The 24,633-nt window shown below is 55.9% G+C and overlaps 1 protein-coding gene across 1 annotated transcript in view; it reads left to right on the top strand.

Moving 5' to 3' along the window:
• Nucleotides 1-2,066: 2,066 nt before the first annotated feature.
• Nucleotides 2,067-24,633, top strand: part of HCN4 (hyperpolarization activated cyclic nucleotide gated potassium channel 4) — a gene marked incomplete at its 5' end in the record, with an annotated part of 43,916 nt that continues 21,349 nt past the window's right edge. Inside the window, one exon of the mRNA XM_082449542.1 lies at nucleotides 2,067-2,851. Within this exon, the coding sequence (XP_082305668.1) occupies nucleotides 2,067-2,851 (785 nt within the window). The remainder of the gene's footprint in view (nucleotides 2,852-24,633) is intronic.

Genomic DNA, 24,633 nt, shown 5'->3' with positions numbered 1-24,633 from the left:
CCTCTCCGCATGGGAGGTCCTGTGGTCCAGTGTGTAGAGAGCAGAAAAGCTCCTGCCAGGCTGCCCCCAACCCCCAATCTTGCTTCCAAAATTTCTGCTCTGAATGGGGTGGGAGAGATGGTCACTAGTGGGCTAAGAATGAGAATAAAAAATTCTTTGAAGAAAAACTTCATGTTATTCCTCAGAGAGATGGCAGGGCTAGGGGACCTTTTTGCCTCCCTCCTGTCAGACTTCGCTGAAAATCCACCTCAACATTAACCCAGACTCCAACCTTCCCCAGCCAACCCCTTTCCTCTAATGACCCATCCCCACTTCTGAGCTAATCTGGCATGTTGGCCCTGACAGGATCTGAGTAACCCCTGCGCCATCTTGGCAGCCCCCAGACCAGGGAGAGGGGGTCTGGCAGCCCAGCCTGTGTGGATGGGGGTTGGGCTGTCAGGCTGTCCTAGAGCGCTGGAGAGGAGCAGTGCTGGTGGGATTTGTCCATAAACCCGAGGCTGCACACAGAGAGAGGACCACAGCCGGGATGGCCGGCTGCCCTGGGGGGTGGGGGTGAGGAGCGGACTCAAAGGGAGTGGGAGCTGTGCAGCTGCTTGGGGGTAGGGGGCCTGGGTGGAGCAGGAACTCCCCTAGCGTTGGGTGTCACAATTTGGATGAGAACCCAGGGAGAAGGAGGTCCACAGCTAGCCCCAGAGTGCCAGGTCGCCCGGAAGAGCCCGCCTGCTGGCTCCTGCTGCAGCCGGCTAGTCTCCGAAACCCGCATCGGAACCACCCCGGGAGAGGTGCGTGCGGGATCGGACCCCGCATCTGTGACTGCTGCAGGCTCATTTCCTCGAAGTCTTACCTCGAACGGCTTGGGTCTCACCCGCGCGCCCTGTGCCTCCCGGAGTTCCCCCACGCCCTCCTGGCCGGGTCGCTGCGAGGCTCCGCAGGGGAAAGACCAGCGGGGGATTTGCCCCCTCCTGTGTCACAGGAAAACCCCAGGAGCAGCCCCGACGCAGTGCCTTTCCTGGAAACCCCCCTCTCCAGGCGCGTTGCGGGAAGGCCCGCAGCTCCGCATGCAGACGACCCGCCTCCCCGGAGGAGGGTCGGAGACCCAGCTGAAAAGCATAACCGCCGGGGAGAGGCGAGCCCCGAGCTCGGAGAAAGAGAGATTGGGAAACCCCGCCCCACACCCCTGTCGGAACCCTAGGCTTGGGATGCGCTCCCAGCCTTTGGCCAAGGAAAGACACTCGAGGGTTGAGGATTAAGGACGCCTCTCACCTCAACCCCTAAGTTCCGGCGAGGGTCCACCCTGCGCCCCCCGCCGGGCCCGCCTCCACCCCCCTCCCGGCCCCCGGTCCCCGGCCCGCGCGCCACTGCCCCTTTAAGAAGCCCAGGTAGGCCGGCCCGGCTGCGGGAGCCGCTCCTATGGCAACCCGCGAGCTGCGGCGGCTTCATGAATATTCCGGGGCGCGGGAGCCGGGCGCTGCCGGAGGGCGCTCCGGGGGAGGCGGCCGCTGATGTAAGCCCGGCGGGCCGCTGGGCTCCGCTCGGCTGCAGCGGGAGCCCCGGGACGGGCCGGCCGGGCTCGGCCAGAGGAAGCGAGGCGAGCTCGCGAGTGGCTGGCCACAAAGCACGGGCGGCGGGACAGACGGACAGCCCGCCTGCCCGTGGGACACACGCCCCAGAGGAGTGCTGGTCGTGCGCTCTGCGCTCCGGCGCGGTTTTCCGAGCGCCGCGGCCGCAGCGCCGCTTCAACCCGCGCCCATTGTTCCCCGCGGGGGCGGGGCGCCTGGAGCCGGGCCGCGCGCCGCGCCCCTGACCGCGGGAGGGAGGGAGGGAGCGAGAGAGAGCGGGGTCCCCGCGCCCAGCCCGGCCCGGGAGGAGGCGCAGCGCGGCGAGCCCCGGGACCCGGAGCCGGACTGGGAGCCTCCCCGCCGCACGCAACCTGCCCAGCATGGGCGCCTGAGGCGGCTCGGCGCCGGCGGCGAAGGACACGTCCCCGCGGGCGGACTGACCGGCGGGCGGACCTGCAGCCGGTCCGCGGCGCCGCACCCGTGCCCCTGCCCCCGGCCCCTGGAGCCATGGACAAGCTGCCGCCGTCCATGCGCAAGAGACTCTACAGCCTTCCGCAGCAGGTGGGGGCCAAGGCGTGGATCATGGACGAAGAAGAGGACGCCGAGGAGGAGGGAGCTGGGGGCCGCCAGGACCCCAGCCGCAGGAGCATCCGGCTGCGGCCGCTGCCTTCGCCCTCGCCCTCGGCGGCCGCGGGCGGCACAGAGCCCCGGGGCGCGGCCCTCGGGGCGGCAGACAGCGAGGGGTCGACCCGCGGCGCGGGCAAGTCTAGCACTAACGGCGACTGCAGGCGCTTCCGCGGGAGCCTGGCATCGCTGGGCAGCCGGGGCGGCGGCGGCGCCGGAGCGGGGGGCGGCAGCAGTCACGGGCACCTGCATGACTCCGCGGAGGAGCGGCGGCTCATCGCCGAGGGCGACGCGTCCCCCGGTGAGGACAGGACGCCCCCGGGCCTGGCGGCCGAGACCGAGCGCTCTGGCGCCTCGGCACAGCCCGCAGCCTCGCCGCCGCCGGCCCAGCAGCCGCCGCAGCCGGTCCCCGCCTCCTGCGAGCAGCCCTCGGTGGACACCGCGATCAAAGTGGAGGGAGGTGCGGCCGCCGGCGACCAGATCCTCCCTGAGGCCGAGGTGCGCCTGGGCCAGGCCGGCTTCATGCAGCGCCAGTTCGGGGCCATGCTCCAGCCCGGGGTCAACAAATTCTCCCTGAGGATGTTCGGCAGCCAGAAGGCGGTGGAGCGCGAGCAGGAGAGGGTTAAGTCGGCCGGGTTTTGGATTATCCACCCCTACAGCGACTTCAGGTAAGGGGGCCCGGCGATCATCCTGTGGGTTGCCTGAGCCGTCGCAGGCATGCTTCCTCTCTCTCGGCCCTGCCTCTCAGCCGGAGTTAACTTTCCTTCCTCGCGCTGGGAGCTTGAGGCGCCTCTAGGCTCTGAGACACCCCCAGACTTCCTCTTGCACGCTCTGAGAACTTTCCTCTGTGCTCAGGCCTCCCAACCTCGTCCTCTCCGGGTCTGGGCCGCATTAGAGGCAAGCTGAAAAGGTGTTCTGAGCCTGGCCTAGCCCTGCCCGCAGCCAAGATGAGGCTTTACCACCTTAAGCCCCACATTCCACCTCCCTCTTCTGGGCTGCAGAGTCAGGGTGGACATTCTAAAGGCTGCTCCAGGTCTTTAAGCCTGCAAAGCAGGGCGCAGAAGAGAGACAGACCTTTTGGCAGCTGGGCCAGCTCTTTGGGCGCTAACTCCAGGCATTAATATCTGCCTTCTGGTGTCCTGGGAAGCTGCAGCTGGGGAGGGAGAGCTGAGCTCCTGGAGGATTGAAGTCCAGGATAAAAGCCTTCTGCACCCACCTTAACCCTGGCCCAGCCCCTCATGCCAAGTGGTGGGCCTGGAGCAGGCACCCTGGTCAGCTGACATCCAGACTAGCAGGAGAGCATGACCTTGCTTGTAGTGGTCAGTGAAGATGCCTGGTGTCCTGACTGATGAGCAGTTGTCCTGTGCCCCTAAGCCCGTCCTGTGCCCCATCCTCACCCCAGCAGCCCAAGCTCCAGCAGCTGCTAGGTCTTTCATGGGTCAGTGGTGGGTCCCCAAACAAATGGTGTGACTACCAGTCAGGGAGAGGGACCCCACCCCCTCCTCATCACCTGAGTCAGATGCCACTGAAGAGCAGATACCACTCGGGGCCTGTGGGGGTATCTGTGCAAAAAGAGATATTGGTGATTGCCTCTAAAGTTGGGATCAAGGATGCCTCTACCCTAATCAAGATCTTGGGGTCCCTCAGTGCCTCTCTGGGCTTTCCTGATACACAGGATTGAAGTGAGGGTCTGAAAAATGTTCACGCTTTTGAGCTGGGTTTGATTCATCCTCTCTCTCTCTGGGCCCTGCCCCCTATTTAGCTCTCTTCCCTGCCTACCCTGTTTGCCTGCCAATATCAATGAGCATTTTGCCAACCCAGAGCCCTCTTTGCAAACTTCAGGGAAGCTAGGTTTGTAATGAGAGCAAAGCCGTTTTCCATCCAATGAGAGAGATTTCTGGTGCTGGGAATGACCAGTCAGGCAACACTCAAGGGCTTAAAATAGGTGGTGAACGGAGGGCCCCTACCTTTTCCTTTTTTGACGGATTGCTCTGCCTAACCCTAATATCCAGGGTTCCCATTCCCAGAGGGCATAGGGGGGCCAGAGGACAGACTAAACAGACAGCCACCGACCTCAAGTTGTGTGAGCCGATGTGAGACCCTCTCATGAGGAACTGTGGCTGGTTCCCGGTGCCAGGTTCCTAAAGTGTGACCTCCCCTCTGGTCAGTGCTAGGACCTGAGGATCCCAGCCTGAGCTAGGGAGGAGTGGGCAGGCGCTGTTGTCTCCTGCACCCCCTGGGGGTGCCCTGGGCTCCTTCTCTCTCTGAACTGCCTGGTTGTGATGGCAGGTAGGCCATGTCAATATCAACCTCCCTTCCTTCACTCAGCTCCCCTCTGGCTTTGTTGTCTGAAAGCCTCTGTTCAGGGTTCTCACCACCAACCTCATTGTCTGGGGTGGGAGGCTGCAAGAGGCCAATCCCAGGCATGCCTAGCTTCCGTCGACAACAGGCATTGATCAAGCACCTTCTGGGAACTGACCCTTGCCCTCCCAGTTGCCCCTTACCTTGGATGGTGAAGGGCTGGGGCCCGGCTGATTGCACATATGGGAACCTCTCCCGCCTTCCTGATCTTACTCTGCCTATCTTGGCATGTCTATCTGCAGTCCCCTTGCTGCAGAATCTCCTACTAACTGCAGGCCACCCGGGACATGGCAGAGGGGAGGGTGGTAGGGATAGGGAGGTGTGGCTGCAGCAGGATTGATAAACGGGCAACAGAAAAAGGGTCAGACTGGGCTTTGAATCTGGGTTTGTGCAACAAGCAACAGGAACTGGTAGCTGGAAGCATACACCTTCTGTGTGCAGCCTGATGCTGGCTGAGGTGTAAAAGAAGAAATCCAAGAAAGACTATCTGTGTGTGTGTGGAGGGGTTGTGGTCATGCCTCTAGGACAAAACAGCTGGTCTCATCTTCACAAGGTCAAAGAGGCAAGGACTTGGCCAAGTCTTCTAAGCTTAGAAAACCCACCAACTCAACCCAGCCTCACCTCCCTGCCTCCCCCTCCCCCCAACCAACCCAGCACCCTAAGGCTCAGTCCCTCAACTTTCAGCCACTAGCCTTTGGCCTCTATGTGGAGCCAATCCCCACCGTCCAGCACAGGCTTCACAAAAGCTTCTGCAAGCATTGCTCAGGCCAGTTGAGGGTTTATTCATCATTTTCATGGGCAGGAAGCATCGATCCAACAGAACTGGTTTAATAAAGAATCGCCCATGATAGATTGAGTTTGCGGTTTGGAGTTCAGGGCTTGCTGTCATGGGTTGCTTCTGGCATCTCCTGTTCTTGGGGAGGGGAAGGTTGGGTGCCTTTTCCAAGTGCTGGACTGGGCTACACTCTGAGGGACCCACGTAACTTGGGCCACGTATATAATAGGCTTTTCTTGGCTGCCTCTGCTTCTCCTCACCACCCCCTTGACGCACACACGCCATGCCCTGGCTACCCCCATGCCTCCTCCAGTCTCCACGAGCTTGTCTGGCCTCCCCTCCCCTTCCACTCCACATTTGCCTTTTGAACCTGTATTTAGGGTTTGGTAAGGGAAGAGGCCAGAACGTGCAGCCCCTCAGGATATTGGTCCCCAGGCTCCTGCCCAAGGCTGGTTGGGCTCTTTGGTCCTGGGTGGGTCCTTTCTTCCACATGAGGCATGTCCTAGAAGCCAAGCTTGGTGGTGGGAACCTGGAACAAATAAAAAATAGTATCTGTGTGATCTTGATTTTCCAAGAGGAGAGAAAAGGAGTGGGGACCCCCAGTGAAGATGTATCAGGTTTTGTTCCCAGAAACTGGTCAGGCTTTCAAGCATCAGGCTCAGGGGTTTGTCCTGGGTATGTGACATCTAGGTGTCTGAGCAGGTATCTTGGGGCTGTGGGGTGGACATGGGGGCCGGCAGGGAAGTCTCTCTGTGGGATGTCAGCTCTAGGGCTACTCCTGTGCCCCAAACTCTAGCTTGGCCTTGAGAGTGGAAGCAGGCAGAAGCTTGACCCTGCTTATCCCTCTCCCCCTTCCGTTTCCTAGCCTGAGCCTTCTGAAGCTGTGAGAAAGGGAAGGAAACAGAGGGCCCTAGAGGGTCCTTTACCTGGGGACAGAAACAGCTGGGCTCCGAAATCATGGAAACTGGGCCAGTGGCTCGGTAGGTCCCAGGGTTGGCCTAAAACTAACTTCCTGTGCTGGTCCATGGCCCCAGGCACTGCCATTGCCCACCTCACATCACTTCCCAGCTCTGTCTGCTATGGGGCCCTGCTTGGGTTATGAGCCTTCTCTGAGCCTCAGTTTTCCCATCTAGAAAAATGGGAATCCTGTTGCCTATGGCCATGTCAGACACAAATTGTCCAACTGTGGTCACCTCGTGGCGGTGAGGTGCACTGTCAGAGACCAGTGATGCAGTCGTGAACCACACCGCCCTGCCCTCACTACTGCCTTCCCTTAGTTCTGAGCAGACCAGACGGGCTTCTGACCTTGGCTCAGGCCAGTGGTTCTGAATCTGCGTCAGAAAACTAACTGAGAACCTGCTGGAAACTATAGAGTCTCTATCCAGAAAGATACACGTATCCAGACACTCAATATTACACTCAATTTCTGGCGTCTGTGGAACCCCTAAGTTGAAAGCCATCTAGGTTGTGAACCCCACTCTGAGCTATCCCAGAAGAGAGTCCTGGCCTGGGAGGGGCAGGTGCTAGCCTCCCAGAGCCTTCCCTGGGGCCCTGTAGTCTGAGGCTTGGGCTTCCCATTGCCTGCAGGATGGAAATGAAAATGGGGGCAGAGTTAGATGCCCGGAGAAGGAAAGGTGCTCTGCTGGGGGACTAGTTACTTTTCTGTTTCCTCAGTGCCATGCCCATCTCTTTCCCTTCCAACCATGGGAAGGGCTGTTCGGGTAGGTGGTGAGGAGGAAGAAGGCAGCAGCTGGCTCTGGGTCTGGGGGGTCCTGGGGCCTTCCTGGGGGCATTGCCCAGGAATGCGCTTCTGCTATCAGTGTGAAAAGCCAGGCCAAAAAGGTGCTGCAGGCCCCTGTGGTGCTAGGGGAGGGGGAAGGGTGCCTTGGTGCAGAGGGGAATTCCAAGGTGAGTTGCCTGGGCGGTGCTGTCAGCTGGCACAGTGGGCAGCGGGATTCTCCAGTGATGAGAGAATCTCATCACCTGTTAAGACTGGAGCAGGTGAAGGATGTGCTGCGAAGGCCGGCATCCGGCTCGGGGCCGAGGTGCTCCTGGGATGCCAGGTGCACAGAAACCCGATGGGGCCAGAGGGCCAGGACCCTTATATTGCCTGGGTGGAAAGGCCTGGGCTCCAGGTTCTCCCCGTTGCAAGGCTTCAGTTCCTGGTCTGGACACTGCATGGTGAGGCTGGGGGGCCTCTCCCCTGCCCAGCCCTGCTCCATTTGTTCCCCTAGCTGCTGTGAGCCATGAGGCTTTGGGCTGTCAAGTGGCCTGTATTACACAGTGCTGGGCTGTCTGCCTTCCATGTGTCCTCCTCTCCCATGCTTTAGGGCCCCCGGGTCTTCTGGGATGCCCTCTCAGGCCACTGCAGCCACCATCGTCCATCTCTCCATCCCTGCCCATCGCATGGCGTTAGGATGGAGCTCTGTGTTTGTTACAATGTAGTGTTTCTCACAGTGTCATGTCATCCAGCTCACCTGGGGATCTGTTAAAATACAGATTCTGACTCATTAGGTCGGGGGTGGGGTCTGAGATTCTGCATTCCTATAAGCGCCCAGGTAATGCTGCTGGTGCCCAGCCCAGAGCCATGCTTGGAGTACTGAGGGTTCAGACCATGTGTTCCACGCTTAGCCTGGGCTCCCTGACTGAGTTCCTGGAGGCCAGAGACTCTGCCTTCTCCTCTCGGCCTCTAGCAGAAGCACGGCAGGGTGAGTCCCGTGAACTGGGATGAGCGGCTCTCAGCCACAGAGGTCGGTGCTAACTTGGGGGAGTCGGCCTTCCTCCCTTCCTGCAATGCTGCTTGGACCCTGCCGGTCCTGGATGCTGGCTGTTGCGGTGGGGTGAGCAGGAGGAGGCCAGGGGGCCAGAGGGCCCTCAATCCATCCTGTCCCACTGCTTTCGCAGCTTCTCTCCCATTCAAAGGGCCAGAGGGGCGGCCGGCTGGAGAAGTGGCAGGGAGTGCAGTGACTGCTGTGCTGCACTGAGGTTTCTGGGAAGGAACAGATGTTGTCAGTGAGAGAGTCCGGAGGGGCCGGGCAGGAGAGCTGGTGTGAGGCGGCTCTGACAGCGGCTGGCTGGGAGGAGGACAGAGGCATCCAGTGGGAGCAGCCACCTTAGCACCGGAGGTTGTGGTGGGGAGGGGGAGGTGTCTGAATCTTCATGCCCCCTCCCCCAGCCCAGACTATGCCTAGCAGCCCCGCTGTGGGCTGGGCTTGCCTGTCACTTCTCTCTGCCCCTGCCCAGCCTGGAAGGCACCAGTCTACATACAGATGACAGGGCTGACAAGTGTCATAGCAGCCTGAGTGGCCCTTGTGCCTGCCACAACACTGGCCACCGCGGGGGAATTCACCCAGAGCAGAAGGTCCAGCCCCAGTCCCCGGGGGGACTTGTCATGTAACTGAGGAGGCAGCCAACTCCAGCACACACACACCTCTTGGCTCAAGGGCTCTCACAAAGCTGCTGTTGCCAGTTGCTAATTAATAGAAGGGCTACGGAGGCCAGCCAGGCGGTCCTGCTTGGGCCCAGGGGATGTTGAAGAATCCACATTTCCCAGCCAGAGCGGGCTGTGGGGAGGGCAGGGGCACTGCCTTGGCTTCAGAGAGGATGTTCTCTGCCAGCCAGGCTTTACTGAGAAAGCATTGCCAGGGCCCTGGAAATCTGTGATCCCAGAGCCTAGGAGGCCACTCAGAGACACTTTCTATCGTCAGCACCTGCCCAGAGCAGGGGTGGGAGGCGGCACAGAGAGGTGGTGAGCTCCCCGTCACCGAGGGCACTCAAGATGGGACAGCAGTACTTACACCAGAGGTTGCTAAGCAGCGTCCTGTGGACCAAATACAGTACCCAGATGTGTTCTGTTTGGCCAGCATAGTGTGTCATAACAAGTCTGAGGCAATGTTTAAAACGGAAAGATGTAAGACAAAAATTTGGCTTTCTAGCTTCTCTTGAAAAATTGGAAACTCTGGCAGCTCTGGCCCCACAGTGCCACCCACAGCAGGGAGCTGGAGCACACTAGAGGCTTTAAACTGGCTTTTGCTCTCTACTTGCCCACAGTCCTCACCTGTCCCTGTGGTGTCTGGCCATGCCACCCCTGCACATTTAGCCGCCTGACCCCTTAGGCTTCTAAGTGATGAAACCAAACAGTGGCTCAAACCAATAGAGACTCAAGCCAGGTGGACTCACAGATCAATAACCACCATTTATGAACCATTACCATGTGCCAGACTGTTCTAGGAGCTTCTTTTCTCATGTTTTATTTATTCTTCATAGTGGCTCGAAAAATAGGTTCCATTATCCCCAGTTTACAGATAAGGAAACTGAGGCTCTGACGGGAAAAAACAAAAAAAGATTTGCCCGAAATCACACAGCTATGAAGCACCAGAACTGGAATTTGAACCTGTTCTCTAGGACTCAAAACTCATACTTGTCCTTTCTCTCTGTTCCTTCTTTCTTTTCTTTCTTTCTTTCTCTCTTTGTGTGTGTGTGTGTGTGTGTGTGTGTGTGTGTGTGTGTGTGTGTGTGTTAGCTTTTAAAAGCTAAATTACCAAAGTAGTTCAAGAAAACATTCTCCTGAGAATGAAAACATAATGCTGGACACATATTATCTGTGTGGAGGGCTCAGCGGGCACAGGAAATTTAACAGGTCTCAGAATACCAGATCTGGACAGGGCTTGGCAAAGCTCCTGGCCTAAAGCCTTTATTTTATACATGGGGAGCAGAGCACCAGAGAGGGAAGGTGACTGGCCTAAGGTCAGAGAGTAAGTCCAAGTCAGAGATGAAACCAGAACCCAAGAGGGTTATGTAACATATGGCTCAAAGGTCTTAAGGCTCCACAGTCTACTCCACCCCCAGCCAGAGGGGTCCAGAGAAGGCTTCTCCTGAATGGTCTCATCCCTGGAGCTTTTTCTTGTCTCCCCAGCCCCATGCCTGAATTTTGAAGTGTTAGGTATTTTCAGGGTCCCGTCTTAATTTAAGCTCATCAATGAGAAGGGAGTCTTTCCGTACCTGAAAATGCAGCCTCTGGAGGCTGAGACATGGCTGTCCTAACCCCCAACTCGGGGGCTGCTGCTCCTGGGGATCCAGATCAGGTTGCTTGCCCACGTGCTCCCCCGACGCCGCGGCATGTCCTGGCTGGCATGGAGACCTTTGGGATTGTGGAGCCACATCCAGATGCCATTGACACACCTGTTCCTCGATAGGAGTGTTTGGGATTTAAAGGGGAAGGGAACAAATAGTCAGCAGTATCTGTGTTCTCTCCACCAGAGAAGTAGGTGGTCATGTGGTCTGTTCATTACATCTATCGGAGAAGTAAGGAAGGGGAGTCAGTCTCTGGTTTAGGGCTCAGTGTGTGTCCATGGCCGAGACTCAGTCTATGCTCAGGATCAGGGTTCAGCCTGGGACCAAGATAAGGCTTTGGTCTGAGGTCAGGAACTGGAGCCCTTGAACAAAATCTTTGAGCCAAGCCCAGTGCCTCCCTGAGGCACCGGGGCTGGGGGCAGGGTGGGCATGTTGCCCACTCCATCCTATGCCCCCCACCCAGGAAGCCCTCCCTTCCTTTAAGCTCCCTGAGCTCCTACGCCTCTTAGCATCCCGGCCAGCTGCCTTTGGTCTTCTCGGGGAGGTAAAGTACAAATTGTAAATACACAGCGGTGCCACCGCTACCAACGCCAGAGCCACCAAATCTCACGCGTGACCACTCCTGCCCTGCTCTGGTCGCTTATTGTTTTGAGGCTGTGTCTGTCTTTCCAGCCAGGCAGCCAGCTCGTGGCTCCTGCAGAGCGGCGCTCGGGGCTGGGCAGAGAGGTGTGCTGGCTTGGTAGAGGGACTCTCTACTCCCCATTGCACCCCCAGCTCTGGGTTCCCACAAATTGCGGAGCAAGCAGTGGGGCCTCCAGTCTGCTCACCGCAGCTGTGGGGGCCTGATAATTGGCTGCTGATGATTTTGTGTCTGTCTAAGCATTTACCCGTGTGGGTGGATGTGTTATGTCTGCACGAACGAGGCTTTCAGAAATTAATACATAATACGCGGCTGGCTAATACATTATCTTCTGGGCTTGGGGAGGGGCAAGCTAAGGGAGGTCGTGCCCTCTGGGAGACCAGACACTGCATTCCATGACTGTTTTCACCCATTATGATGGGGGTCACTCCCCACCTGGCAAAGAGGAGAGTAGGACTTCAGCTCCTCTTAGGGTCCCCCAGTCTGATTAGGGGGAGGGCAGACAAGAGGTAGACCAGTTTGGACTGATGGTCAGGGAAGGCTTCTGGAGGAAGCAGAGCTGAGCTGCATCTGAAGGAGAGAGAGAACCATTCTGCACACTTTCTTGGAGGCGAGTTTCTGGGAGCTTGAGCCGCCTGGCTTGGGGGGGTGTTGGCAGACACTGAGGATTACTCAGATTACTCAGAACCTGCCGTTTTGGACCTGCACTCCTTAAGCTTTGCCCTTGGGGACTCTGACCCCACGGCCCCCCGTCTTGCCCCTGAGGCTGCCTGAGTACGCGTGTGTGTGTGTGTGTGTGTGTGTGTTTGCATGTGTTTATATGTGTCTCTCTCTGGCCTCTCACCCTGAGTCCTTGAAGCCCAGGGGAGCTCTCCCAAGCCCTGGCCCCAGCTGTACAACCTCTGAAAAGACTTCCTTCTTCTGCCATCCTAGGCCCAGAAGGCAGGTGTTGCCACTGCAATAATGTCACTGAGTGTGTGGCCTGGAGCCCAGAAGTAATTACACTGTGGTTCCCCATCGCGGGCTGGAGCAGCCCCTGTCAATGATTAACCCGAGTCCCCGACCACTTGACGCCAAACCCAGCCGTGGGCTTCTCCCACCTACAGTTTGTCAGATATGATACGGGGCACTTATCCCCTTCCCCAGGGACAGGAAAGACCCTCACCCTCAGGTCTCATCAATGCCACTGGCAACTTTTAGGAGAAACTTGGTCCAGCAGGGGAGACTCTGCAGCTGTGGCCTGTCCTCATGCAACATCGGGGCTGGCCCAGCCTGCAGCCCTGGGCCTCTCATCCCAGCGTTCCCAGCTTGTAACTGTCCACCCCTCCCACGCTGAGTTCACCCTCCTGACCCTCAGCCTGTTCTGCAGTGTGACCTCAGCAAAGTCCTTTCCTCTCTCAGTGTCCAGCGTCAGGGCTCAGTCTGAGGCTGAGAAGGGAGCAAAGCTAATTGGCCAAATAGGTATTGAACCCGTAATCCTGACCCCATTAGTACACATTGAGCCAGCAGGGCAGGGACAGCACCGCTGACAAGTAGAGCTGATGAGAATCTCCCTCCCTCATTCCTGAGACCCTGCCGAGGCCCATCCAGCCGTGATCTTGGATTTACGGGGCCCCTGTGCTCCCAGAGTGCGTGGGGGATTCCTTACCTCCTGGCCTCTTTCTGCAGAGTTTCTGCCAGCCCCTATCCTGGGGCTCAGGGCGGGGGGCTCCCTAGCATGTTGTGTGCTTATGCTGTAACCCATCAACCCCTGTGGGAGTGGAGATCAGGCTTTCTTTTCTTTGTTCCCTGGGCAAAGGCCCCCACCCACTCCCTCCTCCCAGCCACCTCTTGTAGGGGGCCACTGCCCCCTCCTGGAAGCTCCAACCTGGCCTTGGAAGAGTTCAGATGTGAGGATCCATGGAGACCACAGGTCACACTGGACAACTATGGTTGGAAGAGTCCAAGGGGAAGACCAGCAGGACCATCACCTTTGGAACTGGCAGGGGAAGGAAATGTGGCAAGCTGTCCCAGAGGCTCTGGGGAGTCACCCCCCTGCCATGTTGCGCTGAAGCTTCTGCTGACAGAGCCGAGGGGGCTGGCTGTGAGTAAGAGGCCAGTTGAAGACTTGTCTCTGCCCCATCCAGCTCTGTGGGCTGAGCTGAGCCCTCACCACCCTGGCCCTGCTTTCCTCATCTGAAAATGGGACCAGAGATTGGGTTTTAGCATGACCCCAAATCCGAAATTGGTGGCTGTAGAGTCACGTGGGAGCCTTATGCAATTATGGATGCCTGGGTCTCCGTGGGTGAGGCCCCGGGCGGGTGTAAGTTTGGGGAGCACCGAGGTGATTCTGCTTCTGTCACTTTAGGAGCCAATGAGCTGGCACCCGTAGGGCCCCTTCTGCGCTAACAGTCTGCGGTTCTCTGACTGCACGGCATTCACCGTAGCCCTTCAGTGCTCCCCAGAGCCTGGGAGTGAAATACATCCAAGCCATTCATGATGGGCCCCTCCCCAGGGAGTCGTTCCCTTTTCTTCCTCGCAGGTTGTTAGCAAAGAGAACCATAAAACTCCGGGGCTGGCAGGACCCCAGGGAACATGCCCCTTGCTTAATGTCCCTGTCAGACTGTGTTTTCTTGGAGGGAAGGCGGAGTCCTGTCCGGCTCAGGTCCCCAGAGCCCAGGCACTCCCAGGAGACCCACAGCCTAACAAGAGGGCCACATAGAGACCCTCCCAGAGTCAATATTTAGCCACCTTCTATGGGACAGCCCTCCCCTGGTGTCCTCATTAGCCCTGTCCGGCACCAGTGCTGCTTGGCCTTAGGGAGTTCTGCCCCAAATGCATCCCGTTTCCTCCTTCACAGGAGCGCGCCCTTCCCGCAGGAGCAGGTGAGCTCTCCTACCTAATTTCCCCTGAGCTTGTGCTCACGTGCTACTCCACAGCAATATTCCATTTTTGCTTCATTCTCCTAAGTGGGGAGAGCTGTGTTTGAGCCTTTTTTGTTTCTTGTAAGCCCAGGTGAAGAAGTTCTCCAATTGCTGGTCCCCTCCACAGTTTTCCCCAATAGTCTTGTCAGCTGAGTGAAGCTCAGAGAGGTTAGGCCACTAGCCTGAGGGAACACAGCATCCTGGCAGTTCCGGGCGGCTGTAGAGCAGGTGACCTCTGCTGTATAGTTTGATGTGTGTGTGTGTGTGTTTGTGTGCACACTCTTATGCCAGTGTGTCTCTGTGAGTGCACAGATTTAGGGTCTCCAGAGGAGGTCTAAGACCATGGGAGAAGCAATGGGTTGACGTCTTGGTGTTCCTTATGGCCAGGCCTGTGCTCAGCTGTGCCATTGAGAAGGTGCAGTTAACAATCCTTTTCCTGAGGAGCTCTTCCTCCGCAGCCTACATGGATCCCCATGTCCCCAGAAGAGTCCTGACTACTCAGTCTGGCATTCAAGATGGTCCCATCTTTTCTTCAGATCAGTATTGGGTTGGGGGAGGGGGTGTCTTGGTTTTCTGAGATGTGCACTCTTCTCTCAGCAAGCTTTGCATCTGGCCAGCTGCCCTTGGCTGGCCTCTTTAGCCTCTGCACTGCGGAGATCCATGGAATCGGCGTGTCTTTAGAGATTGTCTGGCTCCATCCTCTCATTGTACCAATGGGGACACTGAGGCAGGGGTTGTGAGAGGCAGGGCATTGTTCAAGGGCACACAGCAAGTTAAGAGACTGAGATGGGTAGAACCCAAGACACTCGGGCCCCTGGCCTAGCTTCCTTCTGCTGTGTAGCAGGGACCTCCTTCCTGCAACCACAATGCCAACCTTCCTGACCAGTGGGCACTCTCAGGCCCCCTCCTCTTTGGGGCTTTTGTGCCCAACAAGCCATGCTGCCCCCCACCTCCCAAGACCGAGGGCTCCTTGACGTGGGACCAGTCCACACACTTCTGGATCCCCATAGTCCTCAGATCGGGACCTGCATCTTAGTGGTTACAAGAATAATAATAATGATGATAACAGCCAGTATGTACTGAGTATTTGCATTGTGTAGCATATTATTAATATTATCTCACTGAATTCTCTCAGAATCCTGTGGGGTGGGATCAATGTACTCATTTTGTACATGAGAAAACAGATTGAAGGCTCCCATCCCCGCGCCCCACTGGATTGCACTTCGAACCATGGGAGTGGAGAGCTGGCAATTTTGGAGAGAAGGGATTTGGAGATTCTGCCATATGGGACTGTAGAAATCACACGCTCCCCAGGCAGGGAACCCCAAACTGAGGGTGTGGGAGCCCTTCCCTCGGGATTGGGTGTGACTAGTGGAAAAGAAGTGCGCGGATTCTGCCAACATCCCTGGGTGGTTGGGCACAATCCCCACGGCCTCCCTCTGATCCCCAATTAGAGCCCCCAGGTGCCCCTTCTCACCTTGAAGGGTGGCGGTCCTGCAGACCAAAGAGAAGGGGGGACTAGCCTGCGAGCTCGGGAGGCGGGAAGGGGCATCATGGCCCAGTGACAAAATCATTGGACTTGGATGCTGCTGTCTCCACCGAACTCGGTTTTCCCTTGTAAGTGCCCCTCCCCCATCTGCTGCCTTCATATTGAAGGTTTTTGAGCTTTATTTTTTGTTTTCGGTCTTATTTTTCCTTCCCTTTTTTTGTTTTTGTTTTTCCTGCCATCCCTGTCGTAAATTTTTGTGTTAGAGGGTTTCATTATCGCCTCCTTTGCCCAAGTTGAAACAGGGACCCATCATTGTGTCTGTTTCCAGAACTGTGCCTTGATCACGTCACAAGCCCCAGACATTTCCCTGCCCCTCCAAGTACCCCTAAGCTGTGTCCAGGAGGGGGTGTGTGGGGGGAAGTGGTGGTGGAAACCAGAGACAGACACCGGTGCTTGGAGGGGTTTTTAAATTATAGTTAAAACAATTGTATAAATAAAAGAAAATGGGAAGTGAAAAAAAAGAAAACAGATTTCAGAGAGGTTAAGTGATTTGTCCAAGGCCACACAGCCAGGTGTTCAAATACTAGAGTGCTTAACCACTGTACTGTCTGCTACAGCTTAGCTACTCCAAGTGTGGTCCCTGGACCAGCAGCCTCGACATCACCTGGGAGCCTGTTAGCAATACAGGTGTCAGCCCTCACCCCACACCCAGAGAATCCGAGTCTGCATCTTGGTTAAGATCCCCCGGTGATTTGTGTGCAGATTACAGTTTGAAGAAGCACTGTGCTACATGACTGAAAGATCACAGAAGGCGAAGGGAAGATTCTGGCAGTTCCAGCTCTCACACAGCTCACCTTTTCCTTGGGGAATGGCCGAGACTAGCCCTCACGTTGAGGGACTAGGGCCTCAGCCCAGGACGGTGACTGACCAGGGAAGAGGCAGGGGTAAAGGGTCATTTTGTTTGGGTCTTCAAAAACAGAAGCAAAACCAAATTTTGTTGTTCCGGTAATAGGTCATCCTTATAGAAAAGTGAGAACCTAAAGATACGCCAGAATCCCAACCCCCCCCCCCCCCCCCATAAACCCAGCGCTAGCTAGATGCCCTTGGCTCTGAATCTGTTTGGGAGGCCGCTTCAGGCGGCCGAGGGAGCAGCTACCTGGGAGCCCTGTGATTCTGAGTCAGAGATTTTTGAAGTGGGTTAAAAATAGAGCCCTAGTGGCCAGGCGTGGGTGGGAGGCAGACAGCCATTCATCTGCCGTAGGGGGGAGACCCCAGGGTCGGGGAGGAGCAGGGAGGGGAGGGTGGGCGTTTCCCCTCAGAGGCGCGAGCGGAGGGCGGTGGAAGGCAGCGCTTTCCAGCGTGAGGGGGCGGGGAGGCTAAAATGCCAGACTCCTGCGCCCCGCCCCCCTCGGGTGGGTGGAGCGTGGGGAGGGGGCGGGGCCGCAGCTCTGCCTCCGAGAAGGATGAAGGCGAGCCTGGACGCGCAGGGGCGGGGAGGGGCAGGTGGACGCTTCCCAGCAGCTTTACTGATTGTGAGGGAGCGAAGGCAAGGAAGGTGGCCCACGTGTGTGCGTTCCCACGTGGGTTTTGTGGGCAGGCACGTGGTCTCCTTTGCCTATTACACCTGCCCTTCAAATGGCCTCCCTCTGTCTCCTCCTCCTTAAGCGCCTCCGGGAAATCTGCTTTTCCTGCCCTCGCATCGGACAGCACCTTTGTCTACAGGGGCCGCCTGGGAGTTCCCCGGGGACCCGTGTGTCTCTCCCCTGACACACTTTAGAAGACTCTTTACAGCATGGGACACTGGTCGGTGGTTACTGGTGGATTTATTTTTCTGATTAAAAGGTAATATTTGCCCATTATGGGGAATTTAGAATATAAAGGTGTAATGGAGAAAACAAAAATCACCCGTAATCCCACTACTTAGAAATATCAATGTTAACATTTTAGTGTATTCTTTTTTATTTTTATTTTTGCTAGTCTCCACCACCGCTCCCCCCAGCAGCCTTTAATCCACCCATTTATTTAACAATAAGACAGTTTTGCTGAGGACCCCCACTCCTCCCCCTCCGGGCCCAGCTCTGCGTTTACATCTTGGAAAAGGAAGAGAAGTCATTTCTGCTCTTGGGGAGCACACAGCAGGTTTGGGGAGATGAGACTCATCCTGGGTCCACAAGGTGGGGACGATGTCGGGAGATTCTAGGGGAGAAGTGGAGCTGCCTCCTCTTGCCCTCCCCTACCCCCCACCTCCTGGATCTCTGGGCCAAGCCTATTGGAAAGAAGGGAGAATCCTCAAAGTCCCCAGCGAGGGGGCATGCCTGTAACAGAGGGGGCTTAGTGTGTTGTGTCACCTTGGGCCTGTGCTGGTCAGGCTGGAAATACAGTCATGGCTTCTGTTGACGTCTGTAGCCTCAGTGTCCCCCTACCAGCCCCCTGTCATCCCACTGTGTCAGAACCCCAACCCCATGTTTCTCCTGGCCTGTCTCTTGTTCATCACCTCCCCCCCCCCGCCCCCTTCCAACTCCTCCCTCCTTCTCTGTGGCTTTCCCACCATCATCTTCACCAGGTGGGGGCCATTTGCTAGTGGATGTTGCTGGGAGTCTTCGTGCCTTGGGTGTTCAGATGGGATAAATTCCTCCCTGATCATCGGAGGCCTGTGACAGCCTTGTGGGAAGGAGCTGGGGTGTCAGAGGGCTGTCCATTTTGTGTAGCTTCTCCTGGGCCTCCTGCCACTCAGCCTTTGGCTCCCAAGGGATTCATTCAATCATTCATTTGTTCACTCTTCCACCCATTCCCATATTTCCACCCATTCCCATGTTTTTTAGACCTTTTTTGGACCTACCTCATAAAAAGCACTGTGCCAAGTTCAGAGAGTCAAGTGGCCACAAGACAGACAAACATGCAATTCCATCATAGTGTGACAAACACTATGCTAGGGCAGCACAAACAAGGGACACCTAGCCAGATTTCCTAGGAGACAAAGATGGCCTCCCAGGAGAAGTGATGGCTCCTCTGAATCAAGTGGCCTGGGGTGAGCAGGGGTGGGGAGGAGAGCTCCAGGCAGATGACAGTATGTAGGAAAGCCCAGAGGAGAAGGGAAGTGCGGTGTGTCTGGGGCACTGAAAGCTGCTGAGTGTGTCTGGAGCAGAGCATCTCACACAGGGGAGGCATGGCGAGAATCAAGGCAAGAGGGGAGGCTGAGTCCAGATCAGCAAGTGCCCAGGAATGACAGTGAGGAACTTGGATTTTAGCTGGGAGTGTGGAAGGACTTTGGACTTGGCAAAGCGTGGAGAGGTTGTGGACCCTACCCTGGACCCTGAGGTCTGTGGGGTCCTGGGAGAGGCAGAAGCCCAGTTAGGAAGCTGCTGAAGTAAGCCAGGTGGTGAGTTGATGAGCCGTGCCGGATCCCACATGACTGAGTGTTGGAAGGTAAACGAGATGGGAGAGTCGAGGATAATCCCCAGGTTTCTAGGCTAAGCATTTGGATGGCTGGTGGTATTGTGATACTGGAAGCACAAGTCTATGGGGGAAGCTGCTAAGTTATATCTGGCTATGTCAAGAGTGAAGTTCCCATGGGACATCGAGGTGTAGATGTGTAGTCAGCAAGTGAACACATGGCTGTGGGGCTCAAGGGAGAGGTCTGGTCTGGAAGCCAGTGGAATAACAAAGCCTTGGGAGTTGGTGAGGTCACCCAGGGAGAGAGTAAGGAGGGAGAGGAGGTGGGGGCCCAAAGGAACAAAAACATTTAAAGGTCATGCAGGGGAAGAGGAGCTCCTGCAACGGGAGGGAAAGGAGAGGCAGAACAGAGAAGAGCCAGCGGAGCGGGGTGTCTCAGCAGATATGGCGCACAGCGTCAGATGATGCAGAGGGTCAAGATGGAAACAGACCAGAAAGTGTCCGCGGGATTTTGCAGCAGGACGTGTGCATCGGCAGTGTTGCTGGAGGGTTGAGAGGCGTGTTGGGGACGGACGTGGAAGTGAGAGAGTGGGGATGGCGACACGTCTTTCAGGAAGCTTGGTTCTGAGGGGAGAAGAGATAAGACAGTAGGGATTCAGGAGAGATTTTATTTTTTTAAGTGTAGAGAGCTTAAAAGCTGATGGGAAAGGATGAGTAGAGAGGGAGATTGAAGATATGGGCGAGAGAGAGGATAACCTGTAGATTAAGCTTCCTGGGGAGGAAAAAGGGAACAGTGTCAAGAGGGCAGGTGGAAGAGTCACTGATTCCCTTGTGACTGGGGAAGGGAAACGTGGTGAGGAAGAGACAAGCAAGGGAGTAGTCTTGTGGCGGGAAGAGGACGGGGACATTCTGGGGGCTTCTGTTTTCTCTGTGAAGTAGAAGTGGTGTTATCTGCTGGGAGGGAGAGGGCAAGTGGTAGTTTCAGAGCTTTGAGGAGGGAGGAGATAATTTGGAAAAGCTGCTGTGGGAAATGGGTGGGAAAGGTCGTTAGGGTCTCCTGGAGGATGGGCTGGTAGAGGTGAGGGCCCAGCTGAGCATGGAAACCCTGATGAGGAGATAGAGGCACAAGGAACTAAGGCACTTGGTATTTAGTAGGACTGGTCTGAGGTCTGAGGTTTTCTGCACAGCCCCCCATGTAAACAGGAAAAGAGCTGATGATGGTCCTGAGCTAGGATTGTGATCTGGTGAAGTGGGTGCCAGAAGGACGGGGCGAGAGAGGTTGATGAGCAGGACCATTATGCCTGGGGGTGATGGGAGGAGGCAGGAGGGTTCTCATGGGAGAATTAGAGGGTCAGCCAACTTCAGGCTCCTGGGACACTAAAGAATAGACTTAGCATGATTGGATAAAAGAGCTGGAAGGAAAGGAGGTCAGGGTGAGAGAGAGCATTGAGATTAGAGATGGACCAACTGGAGATAGTGACCCGATCCAGGGCATGCTCTTGGAATGGACTGGAGTGAAGACACTAGAGGCAGGACTTCAAGCCACTGGGAGGCTGGGTGTTTGTTGTTGGGCTGACGGGAAGGAGTAGAAGTCACCCATGATGATGGCAGGGTTCGGAGTGGAACAGAAGGTTGTGAACCAGGTGCCAGCATCACCAGGGTCCCCAAGGGTGGCAGATGGATGCTGGAAAGATGGGCAGCAAATGACAGGATGCCCAAAGGATCTCGTAGACATTCCTACCGCAGACAGGAAGGGCATCGGCGTGGGGGGGGCGGTGCTCACTCCACCCTCTGGGGTTTGGGAGAGTGACACAGCTAAGGTTCGCTTAAGGGAAAAAGCAGACGGGTTAGGGAGTGAAGAAGCTGGGGATGAAGATGCCGTGGAAGAGAGCACAGGAGACAGCTTTGGGAGGGAGAGGTGGAGTAGGAGTAGGCACAGGGTTTGGGAGAGAGAAAATACTACCAACCAGGTTTATATTTATATAGAGTGGTTAGAAGTGGGACTCTGGAGTCAGGCTGTTTGGGTTTGAATTCCTGATCCACCATATACAGTAAATTTCTCAACTTCTTGTGCCTCAGTCTCCTCAACTGCAAAATGGGCATAATCATAGTATTTACTTCATAGGGTTTTTATGAGAATTAAATGAGATAGTCTATATAAGGGACTCAGGGGAGTGCCTGGCAAATAGTAGGTGCCCAGCAGATGTTGATGGCTGTCCTCCTCCGTTCTCATCGTCTTCATGAGCAGCTTGGGCAGTTATCTATGCTGGGCCTGGAATGGAGGGTGAAGCTCCCTCCATTTCTCAGACACAAAAGACTCCTGGCTTCCTTGTTGAGGGGCTAGAAGGAGAGTTCGGTGGTGCCTGATGAAAGGGGCAGGATGTGACGACTGCTAACATAGACACACTGCACAGTTAGGCGAAGCTCATGGAGAAGGAGGCAATTGAGCTGGGCTTTGGATGAGAGAAGGGATTTCAAAAGATGGGGGTTCAAGAGGTAGGGGTGGTTCTCAGGAGGAGGAACCAGGAGGTGGATGGAGATGGGGCCAAAAGTTGGGTGTCCGGTTGACTCCTGTGAAGGAAGTGGAAGGGAGAAGAGGGAAGAGGGGTCAGGGGGTGCCAGACCAAGGAACTCGAACCTTCTTCTGTAGTCAGTGGGAGTCTACCAAAGGGAGGTTCAAGCATGGAGTGACATAATCATTACGCTATTCGGCCAGATAACCCAGAGAGCATGTGGCTTGGAGGGAAAGAGGGAGGAGGCCGAGGCCAGGTGGGTGACAGGGGCAAGGGTCCAGATGAGGAGTAGTGAGGAACTGATCTAGGACAGAGCAGTTGGGGACCGATTCAGAAGCTGTCATTGAAGAGGCCAGACAAGACTTGGCCACTGCTTGGGGGGCCTGCAGGAGTGGGTGGGAGGAAAGAGAAAGCAGCTGAGGATGGCTGTGAGGTTTCCAGCCCAGGTGATTGAAATGCTGACTGTGCCATTCAGCTTTGAGGAGAAAGATGCTGAGCTCAGCCTTGGACTTGTTGGGTGGAGGGGCCAGCAGACCCTCCAGGTGGCAGGTGGGAATGCAGTCTGGTGCTAGGAGCGGTCTGAGCGGGAGCCGTCTGCACAGAGGGGAGGTTACAAGATGGGGCCATGGGTGTGCTGCTCACCCAGGAGAAAGCATGGGGGACACCCCCCCCCGCCCCATCCTGCCGCCAGCACTGCGGGGACACAGGCGTGTCTGGGACAAGGCTCCTGCCCTCAAGGAATCCACAGTTTTCTAGGAGATCCAGAGCTAGGGCTCAGGCTGGGCTGTGGCTCCATCAGTGAGAGGTTGGGGAGGCCCAGAAGAGGTAGCACTTCAGGTGAATGTTGAAGGATGGAAAAGATCTTAATGGGCAAAAACCAGACATTCTCTTTCTTACAGCTGACAGGATTCCCAGTGGATATCATTTGTGTCAAAATGTATGCAAGTGGGTGTGCAAGAAAGTATGCCTGTGTGAAAATGGATGTGTGTACGAGGACAAAATTTAACAGGGATGTGTAGATGAGAGTGTGTGTACAAAAATGTGTTCATGTGTGTGTGAGAGAGAGAGAGTATATGTGCTCAGAGGCAAGCATGGGCAGGTGTGGGCAAGAGGAAACTAAAGGAGGTCATCCCTATTCCGGGACTCCCACTTCTGCCTCCGTTTTATCACCCTTCACATCCTCTTCAGCCTCCAGGGAAGGAGAGGCCCCTTGGTCTGGTCCTTGAGTCTCCGAGTTCAGGATCAGGAGCCTTCTATCTTCTCTTCCCTCAGCTCCCTTGAGGCCATAACCTTCCACTCAGACCATGAAATGTTCCAGGTATCCGTGTAATGGGCTGTTGGGCTTTTTGCCACCCCCTTCCTTCTGCCCGTGGGCCCCCCCGCTCCTCCAAAGCTGGCCCACAGGCCACTCCCTCCTGCTGAGAGGCCATCACCTGCCTAGATGGACCTGTTGGTCCAGTTAGAAAGTAAGGTCTAGAATTGAGGGAGAACAGACCTGGGGTCCAGGGACAGGGCTTCCAGAGCCCAGTTGGTGTCTTGCTGGCTAGGACTTCCTCTCAGCTTAGAGAACACTGGGATGGGGAGGGTCATCTGGCTTTCGGGAGACCAAGGCCCCTAATTCAGGGCTGTGCCAACTCCAGCACGCCCGAGTCTGGCCATCCATTGCTTCCCCGCCAGGGCCTGCCACCTGCCACTATGGATGCATAGCCTGGATTGTGGGATTTATTCATGAATGATTCTAGGGGTAGTGGGGGCCAGGGGAGCACTGGGCCTCCAGGTTGAGGCTTTGGAAATGTTAACTATTCCCTCTTGGTGGACCTTAGTTTTCCTTTCTACAGGATGGGTACAACTGTGCCCGATTGACTGCTGATGACTGGGGTGCTTTTAATGCTTGAAAGGTGTGTTAGTTTCCCCACCCAGAAAGTACCTTAGAAGGCCTGGCATCAGGAAGATACGTCCCCTTGAAACCTCTTTGCAACCTTCTCTCCTCTCTTGTCTCTGGGGCAGGGGCCGTACCTGCTGTGATAGGCTACCTCTACAGTGTGATGCGAACGTGCCAGAAAGGCTCGTCCACCTCCCCACATCCCACTGAGGTGCCTAAAATCCCAAGAGGTCAGACTCTGGAGTTCCACAGACCTTTCTGAATTAGGGGTCTGCTCCTTACTAGCTGTGTGATCTTGGGCAGATACTTCTCTCTCAGTGTCATCATCTGTAAAATACAGATAATAGCAGCCACCTTAGTGCTGGTGTGAGGAATAAATGAAGTAATGCATTAAAAGCACCAAGTAAGTGCTTGATACATGTGAGTGTTTTGGGGTCTTTTTGAATAGAGCCTTTTCAGTCACCAAGGAGTCCCCCATTGAAAATGTTCAGGGACGTAAAGGAATCACTGGAGATGCTTCTGATCACTAGGACTGAGGGAGAAGAGGGGTCAGAGAGCTGCGGATGCAGTGGGGGGGCTGTTGCTACTTCCCCTGGCTGGGCCGGGACCCTAGGGCTGGCAGGCACACCGGGAGCTGTCCGTGGTGCTGAATATCATTTTTTGCTCTCTGCCGGCCCAGCTTTCAGAAACCTGCAACCGTCTGGCAAAGAGTAAGGAAGCATAGTGTACAAGGCCAAGGTCAGCTCCCAAAGCCCAACTTCTGTTACCTCCTCCAGGAGCACTTTATGACCTCATCCTTCTAGGCCACCAGGAACCCACCTTTCCAGATGCCTGGGCTGCTGCCTGGGATGGTTTCTTACATCATTGCCCAACTTGTCTTCTGTCTAAGCCTTGGACCATGAGCTCCCTGAGATCAGGGCATCTCTATGCTGAGGTAAATAGGTTCTGCCGTCCAATTATCCAGGGAATATTGTGGGCCCTGACTTCCACCACTGGCTGTTCTGGAACCATTATTAAGTTCCCGTCCACCCACCCCCTGCAGATGCTTTGCTTTGGCTCTTCCCTGGAAGATTTCATCTACCTCCCTCACCTCTTTCCTGTGAATTTTTTGACTTGAATTTCTTATTTACTCATTTAAAAATATGGGCTAGGCATAGGTCAGAGCATTTTACAAATATCAATTCATGTCGTTCTTATAACAGTTCCACTAGTTAGGTAATGTTATCCTCATTGAGCAGATGAGGAAACTGAGGCTTGGAGAGATTAAGCAACTTGCTAGCAAATGATGGAACCAGGAATCAAATTCAGGTGGGTTGGCCTGAGAGCCTGTGCTGCTTTCTTCCCACCATATTATGCTGCCTTTTGAGTATCTCTTTGATGCTCCAGGACAGTGGTGTGTGGGAAGAAGTGCTCCAGTGTTC

This window comes from Balaenoptera physalus (assembly GCF_965194825.1).
Source record: "Balaenoptera physalus genome assembly, chromosome: 2".
Taxonomy (NCBI): Eukaryota; Metazoa; Chordata; class Mammalia; order Artiodactyla; family Balaenopteridae; genus Balaenoptera; species Balaenoptera physalus.
The sequence above is the reverse complement of the archived record's forward strand: the minus strand, read 5'-3'. Positions and strand labels throughout refer to the sequence as shown.